This window comes from Phalacrocorax carbo, chromosome 8 (assembly GCF_963921805.1).
Source record: "Phalacrocorax carbo chromosome 8, bPhaCar2.1, whole genome shotgun sequence".
Classification (NCBI taxonomy): domain Eukaryota; kingdom Metazoa; phylum Chordata; class Aves; order Suliformes; family Phalacrocoracidae; genus Phalacrocorax; species Phalacrocorax carbo.
This window is the reverse complement of record NC_087520.1, coordinates 7,991,599-8,017,072: the sequence shown is the minus strand read 5'-3', so window position 1 is coordinate 8,017,072 and position 25,474 is coordinate 7,991,599. Positions and strand designations below refer to the sequence as shown.

The 25,474-nt window shown below is 45.6% G+C and overlaps 1 protein-coding gene across 2 annotated transcripts in view; it reads right to left on the bottom strand.

The window, feature by feature from the left end:
• Positions 1-12,462, bottom strand: part of GRIA1 (glutamate ionotropic receptor AMPA type subunit 1) — a 139,412-nt gene extending 126,950 nt beyond the window's left edge. For both annotated transcript variants that reach the window (XM_064458513.1, XM_064458512.1), the window contains exons 1-2: positions 12,184-12,462; positions 9,913-10,050 (exon numbers count right to left, since the gene is read on the bottom strand). In XM_064458513.1, the coding sequence (XP_064314583.1) occupies positions 9,913-10,050; positions 12,184-12,265 (220 nt within the window). In that variant the 5' untranslated portion in view covers positions 12,266-12,462. The remainder of the gene's footprint in view (positions 1-9,912; positions 10,051-12,183) is intronic.
• Positions 12,463-25,474: the final 13,012 nt, after the last annotated feature.

Genomic DNA, 25,474 nt, shown 5'->3' with positions numbered 1-25,474 from the left:
GGAGGGGACAGATTCCCTGCATGCTTTAAGGACTTAGGACCTGCTGCTTAAGGACGCTGCTAAGGCATGTGAATGGTGACATGGCACATGCACCCTGGGTCAAACTTGGCCTTGGTTCTTCCCTCTCCTCCCTCTGTCCCTCCACAGACATCTGGCAAAGCATAAGTGACCTGATAAGCACAAAATTCTGTTGCTTTACTTGGTGTTTCACAGAGGAAGGAAAAGTTCAATTAGGGGACAGTGCATCCAGCATTTGTACTGAGGGCACGTGTAAGGACTTCACTGGGGAACAAGCTTTGATGGGCTAAAGCTTCCCAAGCGAAGAAGAGAAGTTCGGGAATGGTATCTTCACTGACAGCTGCTCTCTGAGATGCTGTGTGTTGGTTTTCCCACTTCAGCATGACTGTTAAGCCTCACTAAAACTGTGACGATGCTTGAAAGAGCTTCCTCTTTGACAAAGCAAGCTACCCCAAACTAGTGCTAGTTACTCCAGAACAAGAAGTGATATGGGCTTTTTGGGGAGGGTCTCATCTCTGAAGCTGTGTGGTTGCTCTGGGAGCAGGGGTGGAAATGCAGGAGCTATCTCGTCTCCTACCCGGGGCTACATGGTGGATTCACTGCCCCCCTAATTATTACCACAGAAACATGGGCATTTCTGGGAACATGAAGAATTGGTTTTCTAGTCTGCGGATGACTGTGAATGGGCAAACTCCTGCAAGCCTCGGGACTGCATAGGACTCTGTGGGTTCAGGAGAGGTGCTGGTATCTGCTCCCTCTGAGGACTCTGCTGAGTCTGGCACACAAGGCTGCTAAGGTGGATGATGTTATGATATAGATGACTCAATGTTAGAAATCTGCCTGACTTCATCCACATGTTTCTTGTGGGTTCCCAAACTAGTGATGACTCTAAACGTCTGTCAGCCTAGGCTAATCCAGGTCCCAGCCTCCAGCAAGGCTCTGCTCTTTCCAAAGTCTCTCCCTTTGCTGTCCCCACAGGAGAGGAGAATGGGGACTCCCAGATTACCTCGAAGTTGCAGACACGGGGTTTTGGTTGGCACAGTCATAACGAGCTGAGCAGAAAAGACTCCAGAATGAGGACGGGCTGGAAGACTGAATTAATTCTGATTAAACCTGTGAAATGCACTCAGCTCCGCCTTTGCTCAAGACGGACTAGGGCCAGCTGCTCTGCCCAACTGTTTTTCTGGGACAGTGAACTGGAAACGGCATCGCTGCATGGGCTGCGCTGCAGCTCGCTTCCTCGTCCTTGCCTGCAAAAGCGACATCCCCTCAGCCCCTTCCCCCACTGCAGCCCTATGTGGTTTGGCTTTCTATAACTTCCTTGGGTAGTTCATTAAAGACATTAATCACCTTCTGCACAAAGATATTTCTCCTGAACTCCCAGCAGGCCAGGCCTCTTTCTCAGCCATGGCTCTGCTGGTTGCTTCAGCCCTTTTCAGACACAGCGCTCATGGCCCAGACCTGCCCCCTTATACCCGCTGATCTGGGTCCCTGCTAGACACTGATCGGGTGGTCACCCCAAGCCTCCCCTGCCATGTGTGCTCTGACAAGAGCCTCCTTTCCAGCTAATCTCCACCCCACTGTGGTTTACATCTTAGCATTTGTTGTCTCCCTTTTCCTGGCCAAACGGTCCTATCTCAGGACCAACACACGACCACTCGCTCACATGCATCATGCAATAAGCCATACATAAATGGCACATGCTCATCATGCAACAAGGATGCAAGGTGTCTTGCTGCACAAGGCTGACTGAGGGGAAAGCCAGAGGCATGTCGGGACTGTCGTAGCAGCAAGAGGGCTGCAGGCTGTGTTAAAAACGTTGGCAGTTTTCAATGAGCACCCCATGCAGGGGGTTCCCTGCCCTAAGCACCAAGGTTTGGCTCTGCAGCAGTTGCAGCAAGGAAGAGGGAAACCAGGAGTGAGCTGAGCTGTGGTGCTGGCCAGATGGGAGACACCAGCGGTCTCCAGCTCGTATTTGAGCAGAAAGAGACAGAGCCCTCAGAAAGCTAATCCTCCCCTGGCTTAGCTAAGGGCTGGAAAGAGAGACAAGGGACAACTCCAGCTATGGCATGTCCACAGACCCTCTAGAGCTGCTGCCTGTCCCCTTTCCCATGCCAGGTCTCCAAGTGCTGCTCCTGACCCAGCATTTCTCCATCTGCTGTCTCTGTGTGCTCTGTTGGACTTTTCTTGCCCAAGTTTTCCCCATGAGTTCCCATGCTTGCTGGTAATTTTTTTGGCTCTCACCTGCCAGAATAGCAACACCACCCTCTTTCTCAAGGATGGTGCTGAACGGGGTGCGGGTGCTGCGTGGAAGGAAAGCTAACAAGTCTCGGAGCACTCAGGGGATATTGCAGGCCAGCAGGAGAAAAACCACATCTGAATCAGTGTAGTCACTGATGTCTTCTGATTATTGAAGCTTACCACTAGCAAAGATCAAAGCAAAGTAGGAGGGAGGAGAGGTGAGAAATAGCCTTCCCTTTCATGTGAGACCCTTCCACGCTGCATCCAGGTTACCTACAGTAGTTTCTGTATCTTTCCTCCGACCCTCCAGCCCTCAACCTTTTGTCTCCCTCCCACTTCATCTCCATTAGCATAGTTACAGGACCTGATTTATTAAATCAAAGCCAAAACTCCTATAGCATATAGAGAGACGCAGACACATATGCTATATCCACACAAGAACCCTGCCATCGGTTGTATGTTACATCTCAATCCGAGACATCAGTTGTTTTCTTTTGCACTCCTCCACTCTGTCAAAAGCAAATAAAATCAAAGAATGAAAAGACCCTCTTGAAGAAGCCAAGATATGGCAATTTGTAGCTGTTACTCGCCTCTTCATTGCCTTCACTGTTACTTCCTCAAGGGATCAAACAGTCCTGCGATGCATAAGCAAATCTCCTGAACTGCAACCCTGGACGAAGGTTGGCAAGGGTGTGGTTCGCAGAGAATAGGGAAAATAACCGATATACATTAATAAAAAGAATAAAATTGCTGGGCTTTTTTTTTGTTCTGTTGTGTTGTGGTGTGATTTTTTTTTAAGAATACCCCAGAGGGAACAAGTGGGTCTGGCTGCTAAAGGGCAGCATGAGAAAATCAACTAGAGACTCGTTACTGTGTAAGCTAATGAGCGATGGGTTCAGCAGGTGAGCAGGGAACAGTTTCTGCCGGATACCATGCTGCTATTATTCTAATTATTCAACATTATTTTGAATTCTTTTTTTTTTTGCTGGGATCATGGTGGATTGCTAATGGTTTGGTTCGGCCCTGTTTCTGCATCTTGCCTAGTACCCCTGACTTACTCAGGAGTCCATTAACCTCCCAAAGGACATCCCATGCTCTACCAGACAGCACTTCTCACTGGGAAAAACACTACCCTGTTTCAGTTCTACAGAACTAAAGGCAGAGAAGTAAAACCCCATCTCTCTTTAAAGGAATGTAGTTGAAATAAATGCATCTTTGTCTTCAGACTTGTGTTAATACCACACCCCGGAGAATTTGGATCTGCAGAATATTAAAGCCTCCCTGACTTATTGCCTCTTTAAGGAGCATGTTGATTTTGTGTTTGCTCTGAGCTCCACGTGTTTCTGAAGCTAACCGGGACTGTTTCTATTTCTACTGGCAGCGAGCTGTTGCCTTTGGGGCCCTAACCCTATTAAGGGAAATGTAAACGTATAGATCTAAAATTCCCACTAGAGTTTTGGAAAGGAATAGCATACTTCCCTGCACCGCCTTCCTTGCAACCACATGGAGATTTCCACTCTCACCTTGCTAATATACCAAAAAATAAAGCCTGTGTGTTTCTGGCTTAGTAGGATCCCTATTCACATGAAAAAGCTTTATTTTTAGAGTAGAAAGGATAAGCTGTGAGTGAAAACTGTGACTGTCACACAATGGACAGGTCTGGCCTCTGCTGCTCACTGTTTCTCAAATCCCTTCTCTGCCTGCTGCAGAGCCCAAATTTTACTTCAATCTCTTTTTTGCTTGTCACCAATAAGTATTTGGGATCTTTTCCAGATGAGCAGATAGTTTTGCAGGTGTGAAATTCCACTTATTCCTCCTCTGATTTTTGCTAATTGCGTCACATCAGCTTTTCTCCCCAGGCACCGCTCCCACAGTCCAGGATAAAAAATTAACTATATAAAAATAATTATGCAAAGAATAATTGCCCCCATGCCCTTTGGAGAGAAACGAACACACAAGACTAGAGGAAACCTGTTCTTGACGCGCACTGCCAGCCTCTTGGCAGGGCTGCCTTTGCCAAATGACAGTGGAGCCCCATCAATGTCCCTGCTGATGATACTGGCCCACGTTCACCCAAGGTTCTTTGTGCCCAGATCCATGAAGGCAGACAGACAGCCCGCCCAGTCCTGGCAGCCGTAGCTGAGGAAATGGCTCGGCACTCGCGTTTTAAATGCTTTTCTTTCTTGGGGAAAGCATATGGGACAAGCTCCCACCTTCTTCAGTGGCAGCTGCAACCGCCAAGCACCCAGTGCCCACCCCAGATCCCCTGCAGAGACCTCGGATGCAGGAGGCTGGTGTCACCCCCAGGACCTGCTCCCTCCTGTTCGGCAGGATTTCACCCATCAGCACCCTCCTCAGGGCTGGACCTGACTCTGTAAGGTGCTGGCATATCACCAAACGAACATGCAATTACTAGAAAGCCACAGCCCATCCCTGCCAGAAATTGAGCATCCTTAACCTCAATTTGATCTAACGTGAACGGATGCTCTGTGATTCATCTGCCTGTATAACATCTTTTCCTATTACAAAAATCTAAGGAGATGTATTTCCTTGTAGTACCTATGTTGTATTAATCAGACTGCATCTGATCATTAAATCCATGTTTCTGTTGGCTTAACTCACATTAAATAGTCATAGCTAGCATCCTGAGCTCCACAGGAAAAAAAAAAAATCCCAAAGCATTTACATGAGATTTCTGACACTGTGAAAATAAAAACAAGTCTACCAACATCACAACAATTTCATACTATTAGAGGGCTGAGCTTATTTAGATTATGGAAGTTCAATTATAAAAATTGCATTCTAATTGATTGCTGCTGGAATAATTACAGCAACACCTTGCCAAGAAATGGCGACCATCCTATGTTTGTCAACAAAGACGCTTCCTTTAGATTCAACATGCAATAATTGTTTAATTAAGCCAAATTTAGATCCTCGTTTGAGAACATTCAAATGTTTGCCTATTCCTTCCTGTCTCTGAGAGGTAATTTAAGAGATAAAAAGCAATCTCCAGAAATGCTCTATCTATATACATAAGTATCCAAGCAGAAGAAGAGAAAGAAATACTTCATTTTATAGCTGATCTGGATCTAAGCTTGCTGCTATTGATAAGAACATAAACACAGAGTGAGTGATCGCTACAAATCCCTCTCTAATTGGTGCTGGGAGGCCTTCATAAAATACAGGCAGTCTCCAAACTACATGTTCATTTTCTAATATGCAGAACAGATTCAACTGTTGATATTCTAGCAGCACCCACAGCCCATACTCGTTATGAGGACCCCACGGTAACTGTAGCTGTGCAGGAATGGAAGGAGAGGGGTAAATAATTCATTCTTTTTCAGTCTCTTTACAAGTTTACTTAAGGCTGCAAAATCCTGCTGCTGTCCTGTGTAGAACTCTGTGTTTCAGGTGTGCAGCTCCCATATGTCCCTTCTCAGTAGCCCAACACCTAAGCACGCACACAAGCTGATCGATGCACCAGCTAAGCTACAGGGCTCAGTGCTGAACAGGGGGTTTTTTAGTCACTGGTCATCCCTGCAAAGTGGCCTGAGTTTTGCAGGGACAGATTTACCAAGCTGGTGACTCACCTTCTGCGAGCATTGCTCAACAGGGCATGTCCCCCAGGTCACTGCCAGGGAAATCTAGTGCTGAGCCATCGTCTTCCCCAGGCAGAGAGAGCAACCACCACCATCTGCCTGACGCTGCCGGGGCTCACCTGGGGACTCCGGCCACAGGCCAAAAGCAGGAATCTCTGCACCACAAATTAAATAAAGCTAAGGAGCTGGGACTGAAACAACTCATATCCCCCGTGGAGCTGGGTTATGCACAGGATGGGGATGTGCATTATGTGTGCACGGATGGAGGCTGAGACAAAGAATAAGGGAAAACTACTCCCAGCACTGGTTGTCTCAGGTAAGCAGCCTCTCATCCCTTTGCTGCCAACAGGACACAGTGCTCGAGTCCACTGCAGACCTCCCACAGAGAGAAGTTTTCAGCTCTCTCCTGAGCTTCAACCTTCCTTTGCCCTCACATCTGGCACAGAGCACCCCTCTTCCCACGCCTCTCAGCTCTGACCTGCAGCATCCCTTGCCATGTCAGGTCTGCCCTGAGCGCAGTCAGTCACGGCAAAACACGGCAAAGCAGAGTTTGCTAGCGACTGTGTTGAGGCCATAAAGCTCTTTCCAAACATGACTGAAGACAGAACCCATGAACATATATTTAAAGCTGATCAGAAGCGTTTTGCTCTGCTATGTCACTAGGCAAAGTTTTCACCTACCCCACACCATCATTTTACCCTTTATAGTCACCTGGCACTGCTACGTACTTCTGCTGAAGGAAGGACTCTAAATTCACCTTCCCCGTGAACAACTGTGTTGGCTTTCAAACAAATGGCAGAAAAATATAGTCTCCTAACCTTTAGTTAAGAACCCTCAAAGCAGCAGGTATTTTCATACTGGCAAGCCACACCACGCACCCAGCTGCAAACACAGAGCCTGTTCATTACCATATATTCTGTGGGATGGAATGAATTAAGGAAGATATTTCAGTTATTGAAATGTGCTCATGTTTCAGTGATGCAACATCATTAGCATCAACCACACACATGAAATACGAGGTTACCGCATGTTGTATCTACTATCTATTTTTGCTTTCTTCATGGTTACGGTTTGCCTAAAATCATAGGCTACCGATGTGTTTGCACAGGCACCACAGGACCCATAGGTGGATGCTGCCCCACACAGAGGTATTCACAATCACTGTGTAACGATAAAAAGTCCATAACTGGAAGCATCAGAAATATGAAAGTGATTGCTGTCGCTGTGACAGCCCAGCAACAACAGCAGCCTCCTGATATTTTACAGATTTATCACTTTCATGGATGTTATTGTTACCAATTTACTATCAACACTAGCACATCATTAACGGCTCCCTATCACTGTCACCTGTGCACAAGTGGGTACATCTCAGACTGTAAATTCACTGTCACACCAAAGCTTGCTCATCCTAACCGGTAAGCAGATATAAGTCAGGCAGAGGTAGACAGTGTCACAGTTGATGCTGAGATAACATTTTGCATACAATCTCCTTAGACAGGATGCTGTCATTTTGTTGCAGTTCATCCCACCACTTCAGCATCATGCCAGAAGCTGCCCAACAAGGTTTTTTACTTCTGCCATCATCACTGATTCTTAATTTGTATTCTGTATTTTGAATGATGCTGCTTCAGGCACTTGCCATAAGGACTACATTTAGCACATGGGGCTGGATCCTAGCACGAGGCAGGACTTACCATGGGGCTGGGTCCTACTAGTCTTCCTCAGATGTCTTGTTGGAGACCCTTATAGGGGCAGCACCAGGTTTATAGGGTCCAAACACAGTTGACTTAACCATCAGAGAAACAGGTAATGCCAATGACAAGGAAACGCTGTGCTCTCTATCTCCATGGGAACAAAACCTGGTACTTTTAACTGGTAGTGTGGCCAGTCTTTTCTCAGAAGATAAGGACCACTGCGTGGGCAAGGCTTTTATTCTCTGTAAATAAACAGATCTTTCTGCTGATATCTAGTCTTGGCAACTGGGAAGGGAATTTGTTGGAAGATGAGGAAGGAGATAATTCCTTTCATTCCAACCCTAGAGTACTAAAACCAGGTCTCCTGACAGCCTGGCTTTTTTGGGTTGGTTTTTTTCTTCTTCTCCGCTAGGGTACATGGAATAACACCTTCTTTTGTGCTTACAAAACAAAATGGTGCCTTCCATAGTCTGGAAGAACTTAGGAAGTTTTTAATTATAAGAAAAGAAAAATGAGGACAAGTGAAGTTGGACTGTGCGGAGTGCTCTGCTGGTCTGATCTAGGACAACGTGCCCTACATAAAGCTCAAATATAACATCCTTTGGGAGGCTGTCTTCTTTCCATTCAGCTTTTGTGAGACCACCCCCACCCCTGTTGGTACTAATGACAGATTTCTAAAGCATAATTAGTATAATGGTCTTGCTATCAGCGTTAATGCTGTAAACAAAATCATTAGGCGTAGAGAAGGAGGGAAAACTATACTTGGATGGAGAATTTATTCTAGCGATAGTCTTACAGTTTCTGCTTTCTTCCTTCTATCAGCACTGAAATAGCTCATCCCAGCCATAGTTAGCAACTCTACCCCAGGTGGGTGATGCTTTCCCTTGATAGCTACAAGGTCTGTCTTTTTCCTTCTATTTGTCTAGATCTCCTGCCAAGGAAGTGCCATTGGACTGAGCTGAAATGGTTGCTCTTCCTTGATGGAAACCTTGTAGTTGGCAAATAGAAGGATATTAAGGAAAATAGAAAATCTTTAAATGCATTATTAGACACTCCAGTGAATGTGTGGCCAAATTATTACTCCTAATCATAGTGGCCAGGAAATTCCTGCAATCTTGTATTTGCAAACCCTCCAACAGAAAAAAAAACCACAACTTTTTTTGAAAGATCTTTTTTCTTCAGAGAGCCTTATTAATTCTCCTCCTGTGCCTTCCTGCGTTCTTTTTGCAGGAAAGCATTTTTCCCTTCTGTGCATTTCTTAGCAGAGAGAACAGTTTGTGTCCACGTCTACCCCACTCTCCACATGACTAAACTGCAGAAAGGATGTTTCGGTGAATCAAAAGGATACTACAGACATAAGCCAACAACAATGCAACAGGCTCTACAAAGGGAAGGGTTCCTTCAGTCCCTCTCAACAGTCCTCATACACTCACAGAGGCTCAGAGCGTGAAGGCATGTGTCTGACACCAGGTCGAACCGAGAAATTCTTTGTGCATTGCATCCTGGTGGCACAAGCCCCTCGTGCACAGCACCGCGCCACTTGCTCCAAGGGAAGCAAATGCTGCAACAGCTCCTAAAGCAACCACAGGGCTGCGTTATGGTTTTTGTTTTCCTCTGGTTCCCTCCTGGTCTTATTTGTTGCTGCTAATCTTGGCATTACCTGGCAAGCCAGTTTTTTCTTTTCCTAACTATATCATATAACAAGAACAACAAAGCTAATGTGCTGTGCTTTAGCAGGGTGCAGATACGCCCTAGGATGGACTCTGCAGTACAAATTCAGTCTTTAATACTTGTTTTTAGAGCCAATGATTTTGCTGGTTCTTGAAACTAGAACTCTCTTACCTCTCTGTCATTATTAAGCATGCCCCTTCTCATGGATCTGGACTCCGCTTGCACCAAGCTGCTGTTTTCTGCTAGGTCTTTCTTAATTTACAAGGACAGAGGGCTAAACTGGGGCTGAAGAAGTTGCTTACACTAAACAGAGGCTCTGAGCACCCCCTGAGCGAAAGAGGTGTCTTTATCGTACATCATGGCTATAGGAAATATGGGAATAAAACCTCAACATAGTAAGTCAGGCAGAGGGTAGAGAAACAAGAGGAAATAAACTGTTGGGGGTTTTATACCACTTTGGAAGCAATGAAAGAGAAAATGCAAGACATGCTGAATACCTGCAGCACTACCTCACCCCTATGTCTTAGCACAAACCGAAATGATTCAGAAATCCTTTGCCTGTGTGTTTGGGGTTTTCTTGCATGGACCCTTGTTTGCGGCAAGGCATCCCATATTTCAGACACAAAAAAACCTCTGTCGGGAATAAAGAAACCAAAGTAAGAGAAAGCACAGCAAACGCTGCTACTTACAGGTGTACGTCATTTCAAAGCTGTCGCTAATGTTCACAATATCGATCTGGGGAAGGAGCTTAGGGGGTTCCGTGAGCTGAGACAACGCAAACCTAAAAGCCGCATGTTCCTGGGACTGTTGATTAGGAAATAACCCCCCTAGGGAGAAAAAGAGAGCAACAAGGAGAAAGGTCTTAAGCGCACCCATATTAGCAACCTTTTCAATCCAAAATATTCCTGCGAGCAGAAGCTACATCTTCCCAGCCCAGGGAGTGCCTCTGCACTTGGAAGCCCTCCAGGACGCAAGACCCGGCAGGTTTTGTGCCCACTGCAGACAGGCCAGGAGCAGAGCACCTTTCTAGCCCATGCATTATGTAATGTCTGGATCACATATAGGAGCCCTGATGCATCCCTGGGCCCAGCAGCCTGCAGGGTTGGGATGAACCATGGGGTTTGTCTCAACCTTCTCATCCCCACTAACTTTAAGGAAGAGAAATGGATGCACTGTCGATGTTATCTTTATAAAGGTATCCTCCCCTCACTTGTAATTAGGCTCAGTTTAAACCCTGCTGACTAAGAGGGGTTTGGTCCAGAAGGGGTGCAGGTGTTCCCCCCCACTATGGGACTCCAGGGATGGGGCAGACTGGCTGAGCCTGGCCCGAGAGGTGCAGCGCTGGATTGGTGGGGACAGGGCTGCAAGAGCCAGAGCAACGCGGGACCCATGGCCAAGCAACTGCTGCCGCTGGAAGTCTGCTGCATGGAAAAACTCTAAATTTAACAGGTGACAGTAGCTAGACTCAAAGAGGGCAGGAAATCAAAAGCTTGAGCCTCAAAGAGATCAATGTGAGGAGAAGTACAGGCAAGCCCAAGTATCACAGAATGGTATAAATAGGATAGGAACTGGGACCAGGCTGGACCCAGGCTCCCAGCCTTTCTCCCCCATGGACCTGGAACAAAGTGCTGTGATAACCCAGCCTTAGGAAAAGTTTCCTGCTGCTCCCCTAGCAGGAAACTTGGCTTGCGGCAGGTAGCTTCACAGCCTCCAGAAAGATGCTATTAAATTCAGTCTGTCTTGGAATCTATACACATTTAAAGGGAGCACTGTTATTGGCATTTTACGAGTAGGGAAACAAAGCACTTAGCAACAAGGTAGAATTAAAATAAAGCAGCAGAACGTATCAATGCCCACCCTTCATGGCAGATGGCTTGGGGAAGAAACAAAGGTGCAAGGACCCGCTATCAAGGGCACTTTGCACATCTTTAGTACAGAGAGCATCTCCTTGTTGTGTGGAAAGGGTTATTTGTGCATGAATATCCCCCCCCCCCCCCATCCTAATCATGTGTGTCAGAGGAATAAGATGCTAGTAACCGAGTTAAGCTATTGTATGTGTTTGTTGAAAGGGAAAAAATCTGGGATGTTGCACACATTGGGGGTAAAGGGGAGGGAGGAAGGGAGGGAAACAGGGATGCAGCATCAACAGCAATAAAAGCACTGATTGTGAAGCTGGACTCAGGCAGGAGTTGCCTGAACTTGGTCGATTAGCAATTGATTGGCGTTGTAAAGAGAAGGGAGGCGGGAAAGAAAACCGGCGTGCAAGGGAAGAGAATTTGGGGCTTAGTTACGAACCATCATCAATAAAGATCAATGGGAGAGTAATAATAAACCGGGAGGGGGGAGGGAGGGGGGGGAGGGGGGGAGCACTGAGAAGTTACAGGAAGGGAGAAAGGAATCAAACAGGCACTGCTGGTTCGCAGGGGAAGCGAGTAGCAAGAACGAAAAAAGACTTCAATGCAAAATCTTCCTCCAATAGCTCTGCCCTTATTCTTTAGCAACAACAACAGAGAGCGCCTGTTTGTTACCTCTCGTCCCAGTTACCTACAGATGAGAGCATCCTCACAAAAATGTATAATGCAACTGCTGATTTTGCAAATGCAGCAACGCACAATGGCAGGCCAGGCATTTCTCAGAGCAAGAAACAGATATTTTTTTTCGTGCTTCCTCCATTTCAGAGGCACTTTTCTCCCTCTGCATTCGTGTGTGTGCAGGCATTTATTCTCAATCTTCCCCTCCCCCAAAGCCAAATTTATACATCCCTGCTCTTGTAAAGCTGGTACCAACGCACAAATCCAGCCCTCGCTGTTCACCCCCTCGCTCTCTCACACACAGACAGACACACACATATATTTTGCCCTTGCAAGCAAACGAACGGGTCAGTTTTCCCCCACCCTTACCCCCTCTCCACCCTTACCCACTTGCCGGGTACCACGGCCGGCCCCGAGCTCTGCACTCACCTATCTGGATATTGTTGGGGAAATTGGCCCCTAACACCGCCCCTAGGAAACTGGTGCAGAAGAAGGCAAAAATGTGCTGCATATTCCCTTTTGCATTGGCGAAAAAGAAGCCCAGTTCCAAGCATAGATTTGATTTTTCCCCCGCTCTGCTCTCTTTAGCCGCCTCTCTTGCCTCCCCTCCGCTGCGCCTTCAGGGTTGCGCGTCTCCCTTGCTCGGAATTCAGCGCTGAGACTGCTGCTTAACACCGCCTGGCAGCAGGATTAACTGAGCCCCGTGAGAAAGAAAGAGAGCCCGCTCCTCATCCACATCCCTCCCCCGCCACACACAACACGCACACGCACACGCACACCCCGGGCGCTTCCACCCAGCTCGTTCGACTTCTCCCAGTTGGAGCTCAACAGCTGGGTACCGCATCCCCGCCTCGCCCCGGCTGTTCCCCCCGGGGGTCCTGGCTGGGGGCTCTAAGGGTAATTCCTACCTACCCCCACATTCCTGGCTTTCCCCCTCAACTTGTCTTGGCAGGATCCAGAAGGAACCTGCAAATCAGTAGGTGGCAAACTCCTCTAGAGAAAGGGCTTAAACTCCTCTGCCTCTGATCCATCGCTTCCCAACCTGGGCTGTCACCCCTGGGTCCAGGAGTTGAACAGATCAGCCTCTACAGCCTGGCTCATTAGGATAACAGAAGGTGGTATCCTGCAAACATGCCTTGGAAGGAAGGATTTCAGGGCAACAGACAACAGAGATCCCAAAGGAGGAAGAAATGAACCCCCACCATCACCTTTCCCACTGATCTTTCCTGCCTACCCTTAATCTATGAGGCATTTCACCCCTGTGCCTGATGTGGAGGAATCTGTGCTCACCAGCCCCATCAGACAGGGCAGGCTTCTGAAATTAGGGGGCTATTTTATTCTGGATCGTTACAGGAGCTGTTCTGTGGCAGTTCTAGTGAGGTTGGAGCTTATTTGACCATAAGCAGCTTTGCTCAAAAACAAAAGGGGGAAAAAAAAAGAATCAATAAACGTAGCAAAGAGACAAACCAGCTCCTAGGCACAACTTGGGATTTAGAAATATTTGAGGAAGAACTGTTGTGAGCACAAAGCCATAGCCATCTTGGAAAAGAGAGAAAACTCACCCATTCCCCTCTGAAACACATAAAGTCCCAAACCAAACCTGGGGCCTCTTGTGCCTGAATACCCATTTCCAAGCACACTCCCTTACCCTTTGCAGCCTGAACACACACAAGGGGAGGAAACAGAAAGAAAAAAAGGATGTTTGGGGCAGAGTTAGAAACACGATTCAAATGCCCTGTGTCCTGGTTTGGGGTAGGGTCCTTGCCCTGGTCCCCACTCCATCTCCAAAAGCACGTGGTTAAATTGGAAGAGCATCAGAGAGTAGTGACCAATGGTCAGGAATTGCTCCTGCATGAGGAACAGTTGGACAGATGAGAACTCTGCAGAGTGGGACAACCAAAATGGGATGTGACCAAAGCCTAGAAAATCTGTGGTAGCACAGAGACACTCCCTGTTGGCCACAGGGTCCAAGTGTGACACAACTTTATGGTGCAGGGACAGCACTACTCTTTATATCCTCAAGCCTTTTATGAACAGAATAGTCTGAAAACAGAGACAGTAGCATCTTCTTGTCGGCAGGTCCTCTGCTTCCTCTGAAAGAGATTTACTACAGGTTTGTTTCCCCATACAGCCCTTCCTACCAGCTGCAACAGAGTCCTTGGGTAGAGCAGCATCATATGCAGTCACGCACTACCTCCACAGCCAAATGCGACAATTACTGGAAAATAATCTCTTATATGGCTGTGGGCACAGCCTCTGGGTAAATGAGAATGGACCATGATCCTTACGCAGACCTTCATTTCATCTTTGCAAATAGTATTTTGAGATCTTTAACCTCTTCCTAGACAGTTTTATGGATTGCACTGTGACTTCTGGGATGACAAAATGCTTAAACACCCACATAAATACCAGAATAGGTATAGGGTCTCAGCACCGTACTCTAATACTTTGCACCAGAGAGGAATTGCACTCACGCCTACAACTTTGTGGCCTCTAACAAGGCAGTATGTACAGTCACACTGCAAAAAACAGAGCCCAGAAGACTTATATCTTCGTTATGGCAAGCAATAATACATCCTTCTAGGATGGATTCCTTTTCTCCCCAAGCTACTCTTGACTAGGGCAATTACTGAGTGCCAGGGACTGGAGGTTCATTAGAGCAATTGTCCAGGCATTCAGGAGTCAGCTGCAGGTGGCCAAAGGATGCTCTTACCCTGTCTCACTGTCTGGGTGACAGGCATCCCAGAATCATATTTAAGCACAACAAATTTACATCTGCTGTTGATAGGTAGCACCTTCATCAGGCTTCCATCTTACTCCTCGTATAATTTAAGCAATACAGATTTGAGGCTAAAATAACCTGCTGATAGGTTTTATAGGCTCTTGCTTTCCATCCAGAATTTAATAGAAACAGCTGCATTTATAATCTGAAGAAAGGCACTGAAGGATAACCAGTGCAACAGAAAGATGCTAGCAGATTTTCAAAACTCCCAAACTGCCTATCTGATAATAATAATAGTAGCCATAACAATAAAATATTGTAATAGCTCACAGAAAGCTTGCACGGTCACATTAATTAATAATGCTGCTTTTGTTATAAACCTCTCAAAGTGCAGGTGGCTTAACAAGGAGAACCTCACTGCAGTGTAACAAAATAAGTAGTAATAAGATTGTTATTTTAAGAAGGTATCTATAGGGAAAAAGGAAATGAATAACAGCATTCTATTCAGAGTTTGTTAGCACAAAGATGTTAGGAATTAACTCTAGCTTTTCTGAAGATTCTTTAAATCAACATCAAAACAATAAAACTTCTGAACTTTGGGCAAAACATCAAACCACATCTTGGGAAATTGATGAAACTCTTCGATGTCACAAGAGTGGTCACAACAAAAAGAACAATCGACCAGTCTTCTGAGAGAAGAGCCCAATTGAATTATCTAGATTCCTAAGAACAATTGAAGGAGCTTATTCCTCCTTTCAGATTTCAAAAAAGAAAAAATAATTCGATACGGCATGTAAGTATATTGCACAATGTCATTTTAATCAGGGGCAACTAAAAAAATCAAGGAGTGGAGTTTTGCCGCCTTCCTCTTTGCTCTGCTTCGCATGCCATGAAGTTGTCCACATGAGCAGAATGGTCTGCCTTCACTATCAGAGCTTTTGTTTCCAGGATAGGAAATCAGTGGTTGTTGTAGCAGATATATTTATGTACCAGAAGCATTGGAAAAACAAAAGACTCATTCACATGCAGAAGCCTCCAGCCTTGAAAAATGAGGAAATCAACAGAACTCGGCATCCGTCCGACCTCCCAGCAGAATTGTTTCCCCCAGTGCCCACTGTGTTTTACATGATGCTCCTGAATGTCTTTAGAGAGGCTATTGAAATACTCCTATCTCTGAAATTCCTTCTATTTTCTAGCTGGACAATCTCTAGAGGATGCTTTTAATAAAGAGCAAAATAAAATTGTAGTGATTAATTTAAATAAACTCCAAAAAACACGGGCTCTCACATGGGTTTCGCGAAGCCTTGGCATAAATGAAAACTAGTGGAGTCACATGTGTTTCTCTCTCTGCCTTGTTCATCTCAGTTTTGCTGTTTTGGATAATGCACCTCTCAAGGAATAATCATAGGGCAGGTCCTAAGAAAAGAGATGCCAGAAATTCAAAATGGGAAAAATTTGGAAGCAATCAAAAAGGAAAAGGGGTGAGACTGCTCCCTCCATTCACAGCACCGACGTACCGGGTAGCATGTGTGCAGATAGCCCTCGGCACACCTACACCCAGCAAACATATGCACAGTCACTGGTACCACCCACACGAAAATGACACTGATAGACACGGTTAGGAAAGCGTACGCGTGCCATACGTGCGCACACACACACGCTCGCAGGATCACCCAGGCAGGAGCGGGCGGCACAGATCAAGAGTGTTTGCTGGCATGTGGAGCTGCTGCAGCAGGGCAGGAGCGGCTCTGCAGCCCGTTGCGCTCCCGTTGTGTTTTATGAAGCAGGTTTTAGCTTGCACAGGGATTCTGGACCTGCAGCCAAGCCCTTCATTCATCCTTACTCATAAAATTCCCGCTGAAGCAGAAACAGGGGGACTTCAGGCTCTTTATGGTCATTTCCATGGATGCCTGTATAGTTTATTTTATATCAGACACTTGCTTCAATCTTTTAAACCTGGAAGATATTATTGATATCACTGAAAAACAGCAACTACAAACTGCAGTTGCCAAATGATTTTTGGTAGATTCTCCTGTACGAAAATAGCCTCAGCAGCATTTGGTGTCATGTGGAAAAAATCCCCCCCCATCAGGCCTGAGGTGTCTATGGCCCCTCTCTTCTTTACACAACAGCTGGACCTGTCAAATGAAAAGTTTTGACATCCCAGAAGCAACTTAGAGAAGTTAAAATGAACATGAGCTTCATACCTTTCCAGTCTGGTTAAAATGTGAAGACGAGGAACAGGGGCAACACCAGAGATGAGGATAGCTCCAAGCAGGTCCTGACTGATGCCAAACATGTGGGGGCTGATGTTTTAAGGACACCAGACATTGTTTCTTAATTTACTGACTGTTGATGAGGGAACTCTGATGTGAACTGAAACTGGGGAATGTCGGCTTTTTCCACAAATTGTACAAGGATATGCTTCTGTTGTCATCCTGATCGGCTTATTACCATATTTATAAGAAATGACTTCTTGCTCACTGTGGGATAATTAAGTAAGTAAATGGACTGGAAGATAAACCCGTCAATCAGAGTGGTAGTGAAAACATTGCGCACCCTTCAGCTGGAAATTCATGAACAGCAGCTGGCAAATGGATGCCGTGCTTTGGCTCGGAGTGCCCGCAGGGTACAAGCAGTCTGGCAAGGACCGTAGGCTCCCACGAGCTGGGCTTCACTGCCGCCCAGTGCAGCTGGATGGGGAGCCTTGGGCACAAAAGGGCCAGGGGCTTTCCTGGAGTCAAGTAGGGACATAACCTGAGCACTCAGTCCAAGTCAAGTGCAAGCATCAAATGCTACAAATTCAAACCTGCAACATTATTTTATACAATTGTTTGTCCCACCATCCAGCTGGGCTGTTGATGGTGGGTTTGATTCCATCCAATGGGTTTGACATGCTCAACAATGGACAGTTCAGATAGAAAATGATGCAAACAACCCTGCGCTGGGTCAATATCTACCTGAGCACTCATGGAAGCACTACCAATCTCTCTGTGATGAATCCCGACTAACCCCTTTACTGACTCCACTGAAAGAAGACTTTGCCATCTGCTACCCCAAAACCACTCTCTTCGTCATACAGGGAAGGCTCCTAGTACTCATTTTTTTCCTGGTGAATGGTTGATTTATAACTACTTATAGAAACACTCTGTGCCCTAGTCTCAGTTTACGTTCTTCGCTGAGTCATAAACATAAATCAGTGTTGTGGGTGGATCCCTGTTTGTTATTAAAGCACCTTATGTTTCTCTAAGCCTCACCAGAGGAAGCAGAAATTACTGGTAATACATTAAAGTTACAGTAGGCCTACTGTTGTCTGAGAATACAATACCCCCCCAGATTATTGCCACAGATTGTGCTGTCATGTTATTTTCTTGTTGAATGGAAAAGCAAATAAATCATAAGCATTAAAAAAATTGTTGGAAATATATGGTAAGAGGATTACTTACTGTGAAAAGTCAGACACAGGGGATGTAACCTAAATCAGAAATTCTGGTTATCAATAGTTCAGTCAAATATTCGTACACGCAACAAAGTTTCCTTTCAAAGTTCCTGAAACATTGTGAATGCTCCGGATGAAGCCAAATAATGATTGAGGTGATTATGCAGTTTAATATTGATATATGAATCAACTCTCATTTTTAATCCCTGGCATCAAACCCAAGACGCTCAGAAAACAAACGTGAAATGAGGAAGATAAAAGGATGCTGATTTAGGAAGAAAAAAACCAAAAAGCAGCAACAGCAATTGCCGCAATTCAAACAGCCTCGCAAAGATCCCATCATTGCCATCTGGCTCAGCGTTTCCCAGGCTGCTTTGCTAACATGCGAGGTAAACAAACACATGGGCTGTGCTTTAGGGTGGCTGATCTTGGCCTTTCTAATAGTCAAAGGAATCAAAGCTTTGAACTGGAGTAAGTCAAGAAAAGAAGTATCAATTTCCAGTCCTTGCATCACATCCTACCGTAGCAGGCTGCCTGCTACCAGCTGGGAAGCGGGAAGTCTATGCACAAAAGAGCAAACCTAAAAAAATCACCAGAATTACCAGTGTCTCTCTGTCACTAGTTTCTGCAAGCAATACAGATATTCACGTCACTTCTCCTCATTCCTTAATTGCTACCTATGCTTTATCTCAGAGAGAGACAGGAATTGCTATGTTGGATCAAATCACACAATCATGCAAAAACCTGTCCTGTCCAACTGTCTCAGTCTTGCTCATAGCATGATGTATTGCACATCAGCAGTCTATATGTATTAAATGGGTTGGATTTCACAAGGGCTAGTAACTGACTAGAGATAGACACCTGTGAAAAGCCTACAGGGAGAGATTTTCTTTACTGCCACATCTGGATCCTGCACAGATAACCTGAACTCCCTCAAAATACTGTCAGAAGAAAAAGTCATTGTGATATGAAATACCATTATGTAGTTTTATATGAAAAGTTGTTTTCTTAAAATTCTTAATGGATATGAAAGCAAAATACTTTTGGTTTCAGTTTAGAAAAGGAATAGGTTGAGATTTGCAGAGTTTCTGAATAAATAGGAAATCCGAAGCACATCCACTCTTGGAGAAAGCACAGAGAAGAAACAGAAAGGTTTCAGGATGGGACACAGAAAATCATTAGAGCTGGAGAGAAGAGAATGAAAAGACTGTCACCAGTTAACTGAAAGAAGAGATGAATGAGGAATGGGGAGCTCAAGGTAGTCAAAGTACTGCCTGGACTAGAGGCACTCCATCAGGTGTGTCTTTGATCCTCTTCTATAGCTCAAAGAACATTTTTTAAGTTCCACAAAGTAATTTTCTACAAACGTGTGGCAGAGGCCCATAGCAGTGAGATGTCTCAGGTTTTTGCTACTCTGGAGGAGCACTGAAGCCCTCAGCAGCTCCGTAGTGTGGCCAGTCACTATGGCATGCCAAAGGACGTCTCCGCCAGCTCTGCAGATGTGTAATTGGAGGGGGAAGGGGACACGCTCAGCAGCAGCAGCTGCTCTCCCCTGTGCAAGGGGCTGGGGAACTGCATTTTACGGACACTCAATAGTGAGGTCTTCAGCTGAGCTATCGCTGTTAAGCTACTCTATTTGGGCAAAGAGCTGTAAAGCTTAGGGGGTGGATGAGGATCTGTACATTACCTATAATATCTCCTCTTCATGCTTTAGACACCACAGAAATTGCAGAGAACTAAGGATATAATCTGAAACAAATGTCATCTTTAAATAATCATCCTGTTTTCCAGGCTAGAAGGGAGAGATAATAAAGATGATACAGGCTCTGTTACACTGTGTGTTTCTGGAGGTGTCCATATTTAGAGACTTTCTGTGCTCATCAGGATTTTTGCCCAAGACTTTCTGTATATCACAAGCACAGATCAGCTGTATTACAAACAAAAAGCTAGACTTCCTTTGTACTCCCAACAACAGACCCAGACAGAAAGAACAGCACAAAAACACTCTATCACCCAACACACCACAAAGTTTGCAACCTGGTGTAACGACGCCTGCAATTAGAGCGCGTGGGAATCAGACGAGAGCAGATCATTAGCAAGCTCCGTGCAGTCCTACAAAGCACAGAGCTGTGCAGCTTCAGTCACCAAAAAAAAAGAGCGAATGAGATTTTTTCAGGAATATAAAGATGCACTAATTGCTTTAGAAATCACATACATCTAAATATACTTGTTTCAGATACAGACTAGGACTATCAGGCAGCTGCACTCGGTCGTGCAACTCAAGGAGCCTAATGCTCCTATTAAGCTCTGCAGAAGCAGCACCATTCAAACTACAGCATCATGCCACCTTGCCCACAGAAAGCTTCAATCATCCATCTACCAGTGGTCAGTGATATAAGAAAAAGAGCATTTATCCCGTCTGAGACATTGGCAGAGGAAGCAGTTTGTCTAAACTACAGGAGGGCTGGGATGGAAATCTCTGTGCTGCAGGAACTAAAGGAAAGTCCCCAAGCATGACAGCCTTGTGTACTTGTCACAGCCCTTGCCTCCCTGCCCACGTCTCATAGGAAAGCCCTCAAGAGCTATTGCCATCTGTAGCAGCATGATGGCAAGTGGTACGCTGCGTAAAACAACACAGGGAACCACAGACATTTGGAAGTGATTCAGGTGAACATGGTGCTGCCATGCATTGACTTGTGAGACTCACTGCTAGCAAAGCACTGGTTTCTTCTGGACACTGTGCAGCCAACCCTAGTGATGAAAAAGCAGGCTTCCATCTGCTCAGAGCTCGCTTGCGTGCTACAGCTCCAGGACTGGGAGTAAAGAGAGAGACAATGTGGAATGCAAAGACCTGGTGACCTAATTCATTAACTACAGGTTGCATTCAGCTGTTTGACTATGCTTTGCTGTGTATGTCTTGTGGGCTCTTTTCTACATACATCCCTCCTTTCCTCACTCCTGCCAAGAAACAGAAGATATTTAGACTTCCTATTTAGTGTAATGATGTCATATTTATTTATAATATTCATCCTTGAAGTAAAAGGAAGGAGACAATAATTGCTATGTATTTAAATTCCTTGCCCAGGGCTTGTGCTCAGCCTCATGAGTTTAGCTGGCCCCTGCTTCCAAGTCCTCTGGATGGTGAGCCACAGGTGCTGGGAGAGCTATCCCTCTCCAGCTGCATCCACAAAGCCATCCTACTTCCTCCAGCTTTTGCAATGAAGCATTTTCTCCCAAGAGTTGTGATTATGAAATGTCACCGTGGAAACAGTTGGAATATAATATGTGCTTGCTCGCTCTCTCCCCACCCTTCCTCCCCTCCCACCAGCCTCCTCACTTTCTCCAGCTATGTTTGCTGTACAAGAAAAACCCTTGCTCCCCTCCTCCCCCCAAACCTGCAAAGGGGAGTGCCTGTGCCTCACAGTTACTGTGACAAAAACAGATGCCTCAAAAAAATATGCCTATTCATTAACAGCTCCTTGGTACCTTGTAGCAACACTAAACCTACCAAACTCAACTGGGTGTTACTGCAGTTACCAGGACTTCCTGCCTTCCTCTGCCAAATAATATCACTTCTGTAAAATGGCATTATAAAGAGGCTTTGAGCCAGTAGGAACCTGGTCTGCTGTTGCTATAACTGTCACCGCACGAAAGCCTCTACAGCAAAGCATAATTCCCCATCACGCATCTCTGCTGTCTTCTTAGCTCTGCTGTCCTGTTCCCATTAGTGTTATAATGAGAGCACAACACGGACACACATCTTGGGTTTCTTTCTCGTGTCCCACCACCTAGAGGCAGGGCTTCAGATGATGAGTTCTTTGTGCTCTGCCTACGTTAATAAAACACAATTTCCCCCTCATCATGATTTTTTCCACGCTTCTCATCAGCATCACGAAAGGTCAGAGCTGTCCACCTGGGACTGGAAAGGTCAGTTCACTTTGGATCTGACACGTGGTATCTCGTAGCTCCTGGAATATAATCAGCTCACTTCATATTTTTTTTGTGTGACTGCAGCACTATAAAAGAGTGGGGGCTGTTTCAGAGAAATCTTCAGTCTCTTGTAAGGAATGTGTAAGCAAACCCAAGGGAAAAATTGAGCTCGAGAGGGTGGTACCAAATAGACCTCTCTCTCTGGCAGAGAACACTGTTGTAGTTCTCAAAATCACACAGGGGATTTAGATGCACATTGGTATTTGTTAATTTTAATTAGTAGGAATCACATTTTAAAAACTGCCTGGGGGATTTTTATAAGTCAGGCTACAGGCCTTTGAGGGCTGCACGGATGAACCCATTTGGTGGGACTCTTTCCCATGCACTACTTGTTAGAATTGGTCCAAAGATAAGCTCTGCAGTTGCGTCTGCATGTATGACAATGCAGGGAATCAATGAATTCTCTGATTCTGGAGAAGTTTTGAGCTTCCACAGCAAGGTTTACACACATGTTGTTCCCCCAGTACCTTCCCAGGCATACTTGCACAAGCTGCAAGGTGGTACTGTGGGGGGTAGGGAAGGCAGAAACAGTGACTTCTGCCCTGGGAGAGATGGGAAACCCAGGCAGGAATTCCCCTCATTGCTGGCTTGGCTAGGCTTGAAGGAAAGCAAGGGGACATGCCTCAATGACTCGACCACTGGCAGTATATGACCTTATTACCTCCAACAAGGCCCTTAAGGTAACTGTAAAAAATGCCTGTTAGAAGTGAGAGTCCCAAGAGATCTCTGAGGCTGATGCTTTGCAGTAAAATCTCAGCTTCTATTCCCCCCAGACCCCGCCCCCCCCCTCCCCATGGCAGCTTATTTGTGAGCAGCATGGAGAAGGGGATGCCCCCTGTGATCACAGAGAAGGTCCTTCCTGGACCACAACCCTCCAAGAAAGTCGCTTGTAGTTGCTGTTGTCCTCATTACTGTCTCACCTGCAGCCCCGTGCATGGAACAGTATAAGCTAGTCTGATAGCAGTTTGCAATAACAAGATCAGCTCAAGAAGAAAAAAAATAGGTCTTTTGGGTGGCATATACTAGTATTTGCACTCTGAATGCATTCCTTCAGTTGCTTTGCTCCTTTAATGACAGTCTAGGATCAGGCACAGGAAATCCCTGAGACAGGCTAATGGACACCCCTCCTACCCTGGTCTCTAAAAAAGCAATTCAAATTGGCATTCTCATTCAAATTCTCATCAGAATTGTTAATTCTCCACCATGCAACAGCCTCCCATAACTCCCAGGCTCACCAGGTGGAGAAGAATCACAAAGACTCTTGATTTAAATACTGCTTCTATTTCTGACATGCTTTCAATTATCTGCAAAGGCAACCTATCACTCACATCCTCTCACCCTCTTCACTGATCCCTGCGCTGATAACAACTCTTTGCAGCAAAAGCCCTTTCACCCAGGGAAGTGTGCAAACACGGCCCTTGGAGATGCGCGGTTGGCCCAAGATCAGACCGCTGCAAAGCTACGGTAGCAGCAGCGATGGGAATAGAGCCCTGACACCCATGGCCACATACCAACCTGCTGCCACCAAAAGGGCCCCCTAGCATGTGGAGACAAAGAAAACCACTCATGCCTTTCCTCCATTTGGTGCTTCTCAGTCTAGGGCTGCAGCTGCAATGGGAAGAGCTGGGGAACAAAGACCTTACTGGCAGCAAACAGCACTCACCCTTTCACCTGCCACTACAGGCAGAGTCACTGAAAGGTTATCAAGTGGGGCAAAGCCATTTTCATTGCCCCATAAAGCATTTTCATTGCCCAGTGCCCCTTTCGGAGAGGAATTCAGGATACCTGCTATTTTATCCATAATCAGGAACTGGATTTTTAATCTAAGTGTCTGTGAGAAATAGCTGTCCCCAGTTATTAGACTCAATTCTCCTTCAACATCAGAGCAGCATAGGTGATGAGAGAATCAAGCCTGTTCATACCTGGGCACCAGTTAATTACTAGGAACTCCGACAAGCGTGTAACCTTAGGCAAGGTGAGTTAGGAGTGGGAGGCTGAACTATTGCGCTGCTGCTGTCTATTGATCTTACAGTCATACTTAAGCCTGTCCATCAAAACAGGGCACCCTCCTCGTTCCCATCTACTTCCACCCACGGTTTTCTTACTTCAAGTGATGAGTCGAGATATGGTACTTGGGTATTAGCATGTATTCACTGACTAACCTCACTGCTTCAAACTCTAACAACTTCCAGAAAGTACTGTTTTGTTCAATCGTTTCTTTCTTCCTCCTGTTCATTTGTTCTTCCCCCTCCCCCCAGATTATCATGAACACAAAGCATGTCTGCAGACCACACGGTGTCCTGGGCTTGGTACAGACATCTGCATCCAAACAACTTGACAGTCTACATAGAGTAAAAAGAGAGAAGGCATTTCAAATAGTCATCTGCACAAAGGCATGCATCAGTTTAGTGTGAAAAAGCACAAATGCACTTGTTTCCAACCTACAGCACTGTATTTTGCTCACGAGGGCCCTTACTCCACCACAAAGTGGTTTTAAAACTAACAAAAAGTTTATTATCCTATAAGTTCCCATTTGCACTGCATGTGTGGGGGAAAGTGCTGCAAGACCCAAGACACGATGTTTTTCTGTAGTTGGGAAAAGAATAAAGATGCCTTTGACAGAAAATTGCAACCTTTCATTGAAAAATCCTCTCAGAAAATTGGCGTTTTCTGCCTGCCTGCATTTGATAGAAAATAATTTTCTTCCTAGTGCTTCCTTTGTATGGGTTTGGAAATCTGAAAACCTTCTGGCTAAAAACCTGAAAAAAAAAAAAAAGATCTGTGGCGGCTGGGTGTGTGTGTGTGTTCAGCCAAAAATATTTAATTTGCCATTTTTCAGTGAAAAGTCAACAGCTTTTACAGTACGTCTGCCACTTGATCTTGCAGGCAGACACGAGGTTCTCCATGGGATGCACAAACAGACCTTATATTATGGAGATCAGCACCAGTGTTTTCTCCTTCATGCAGCTTTGCCTTGTACAATGTTCTGGACTAAGGTTTAAAATGAAATCTATGCTGAAAAAAAGCCTTCAGTCCCAGAATCCACAGGAACAAGGCTTTTAATCAAACCACAAGGTGAAAAGGTAGCGTATGCAGAAATATTCAAGGCTAGATATACTTGAGGAGTAAGTAGATATTTCACGAGCATTACCTAGTAGGTATTTATAAGAGTGATAGGAGCATGATCACATAATTTCCATCCCTCTTCCCAGGACTGAAATCCACCCTGAGGAATCCCTGCTCCAGGTTTGGCAGTTCCCAGCCCAAGGCAGGCTGGGTGGTCAGGCTGATCCCCACCATCTCCAGCCTCGCACTTCACCCACAGGCAGTCGCTCCACCACACACCGAGCACAGCAGCCCTTGTGGGGTGCAAAAAGCAGCATCCAAGTAGCCCTGTAACCATGACAACGTTCAGGATCAAAAATACACACATTTCCACTCCTTGTAGTAAAAAGGAAATATCAATAAAGGATGGAAGCCACTTTCTGCACATTTCCATGTTTCTCACAAGAAAGTCCTTGGGAATATCCCAGCTCTTCAGTATAGGAAAATAGGGAGACAAAGTCCAC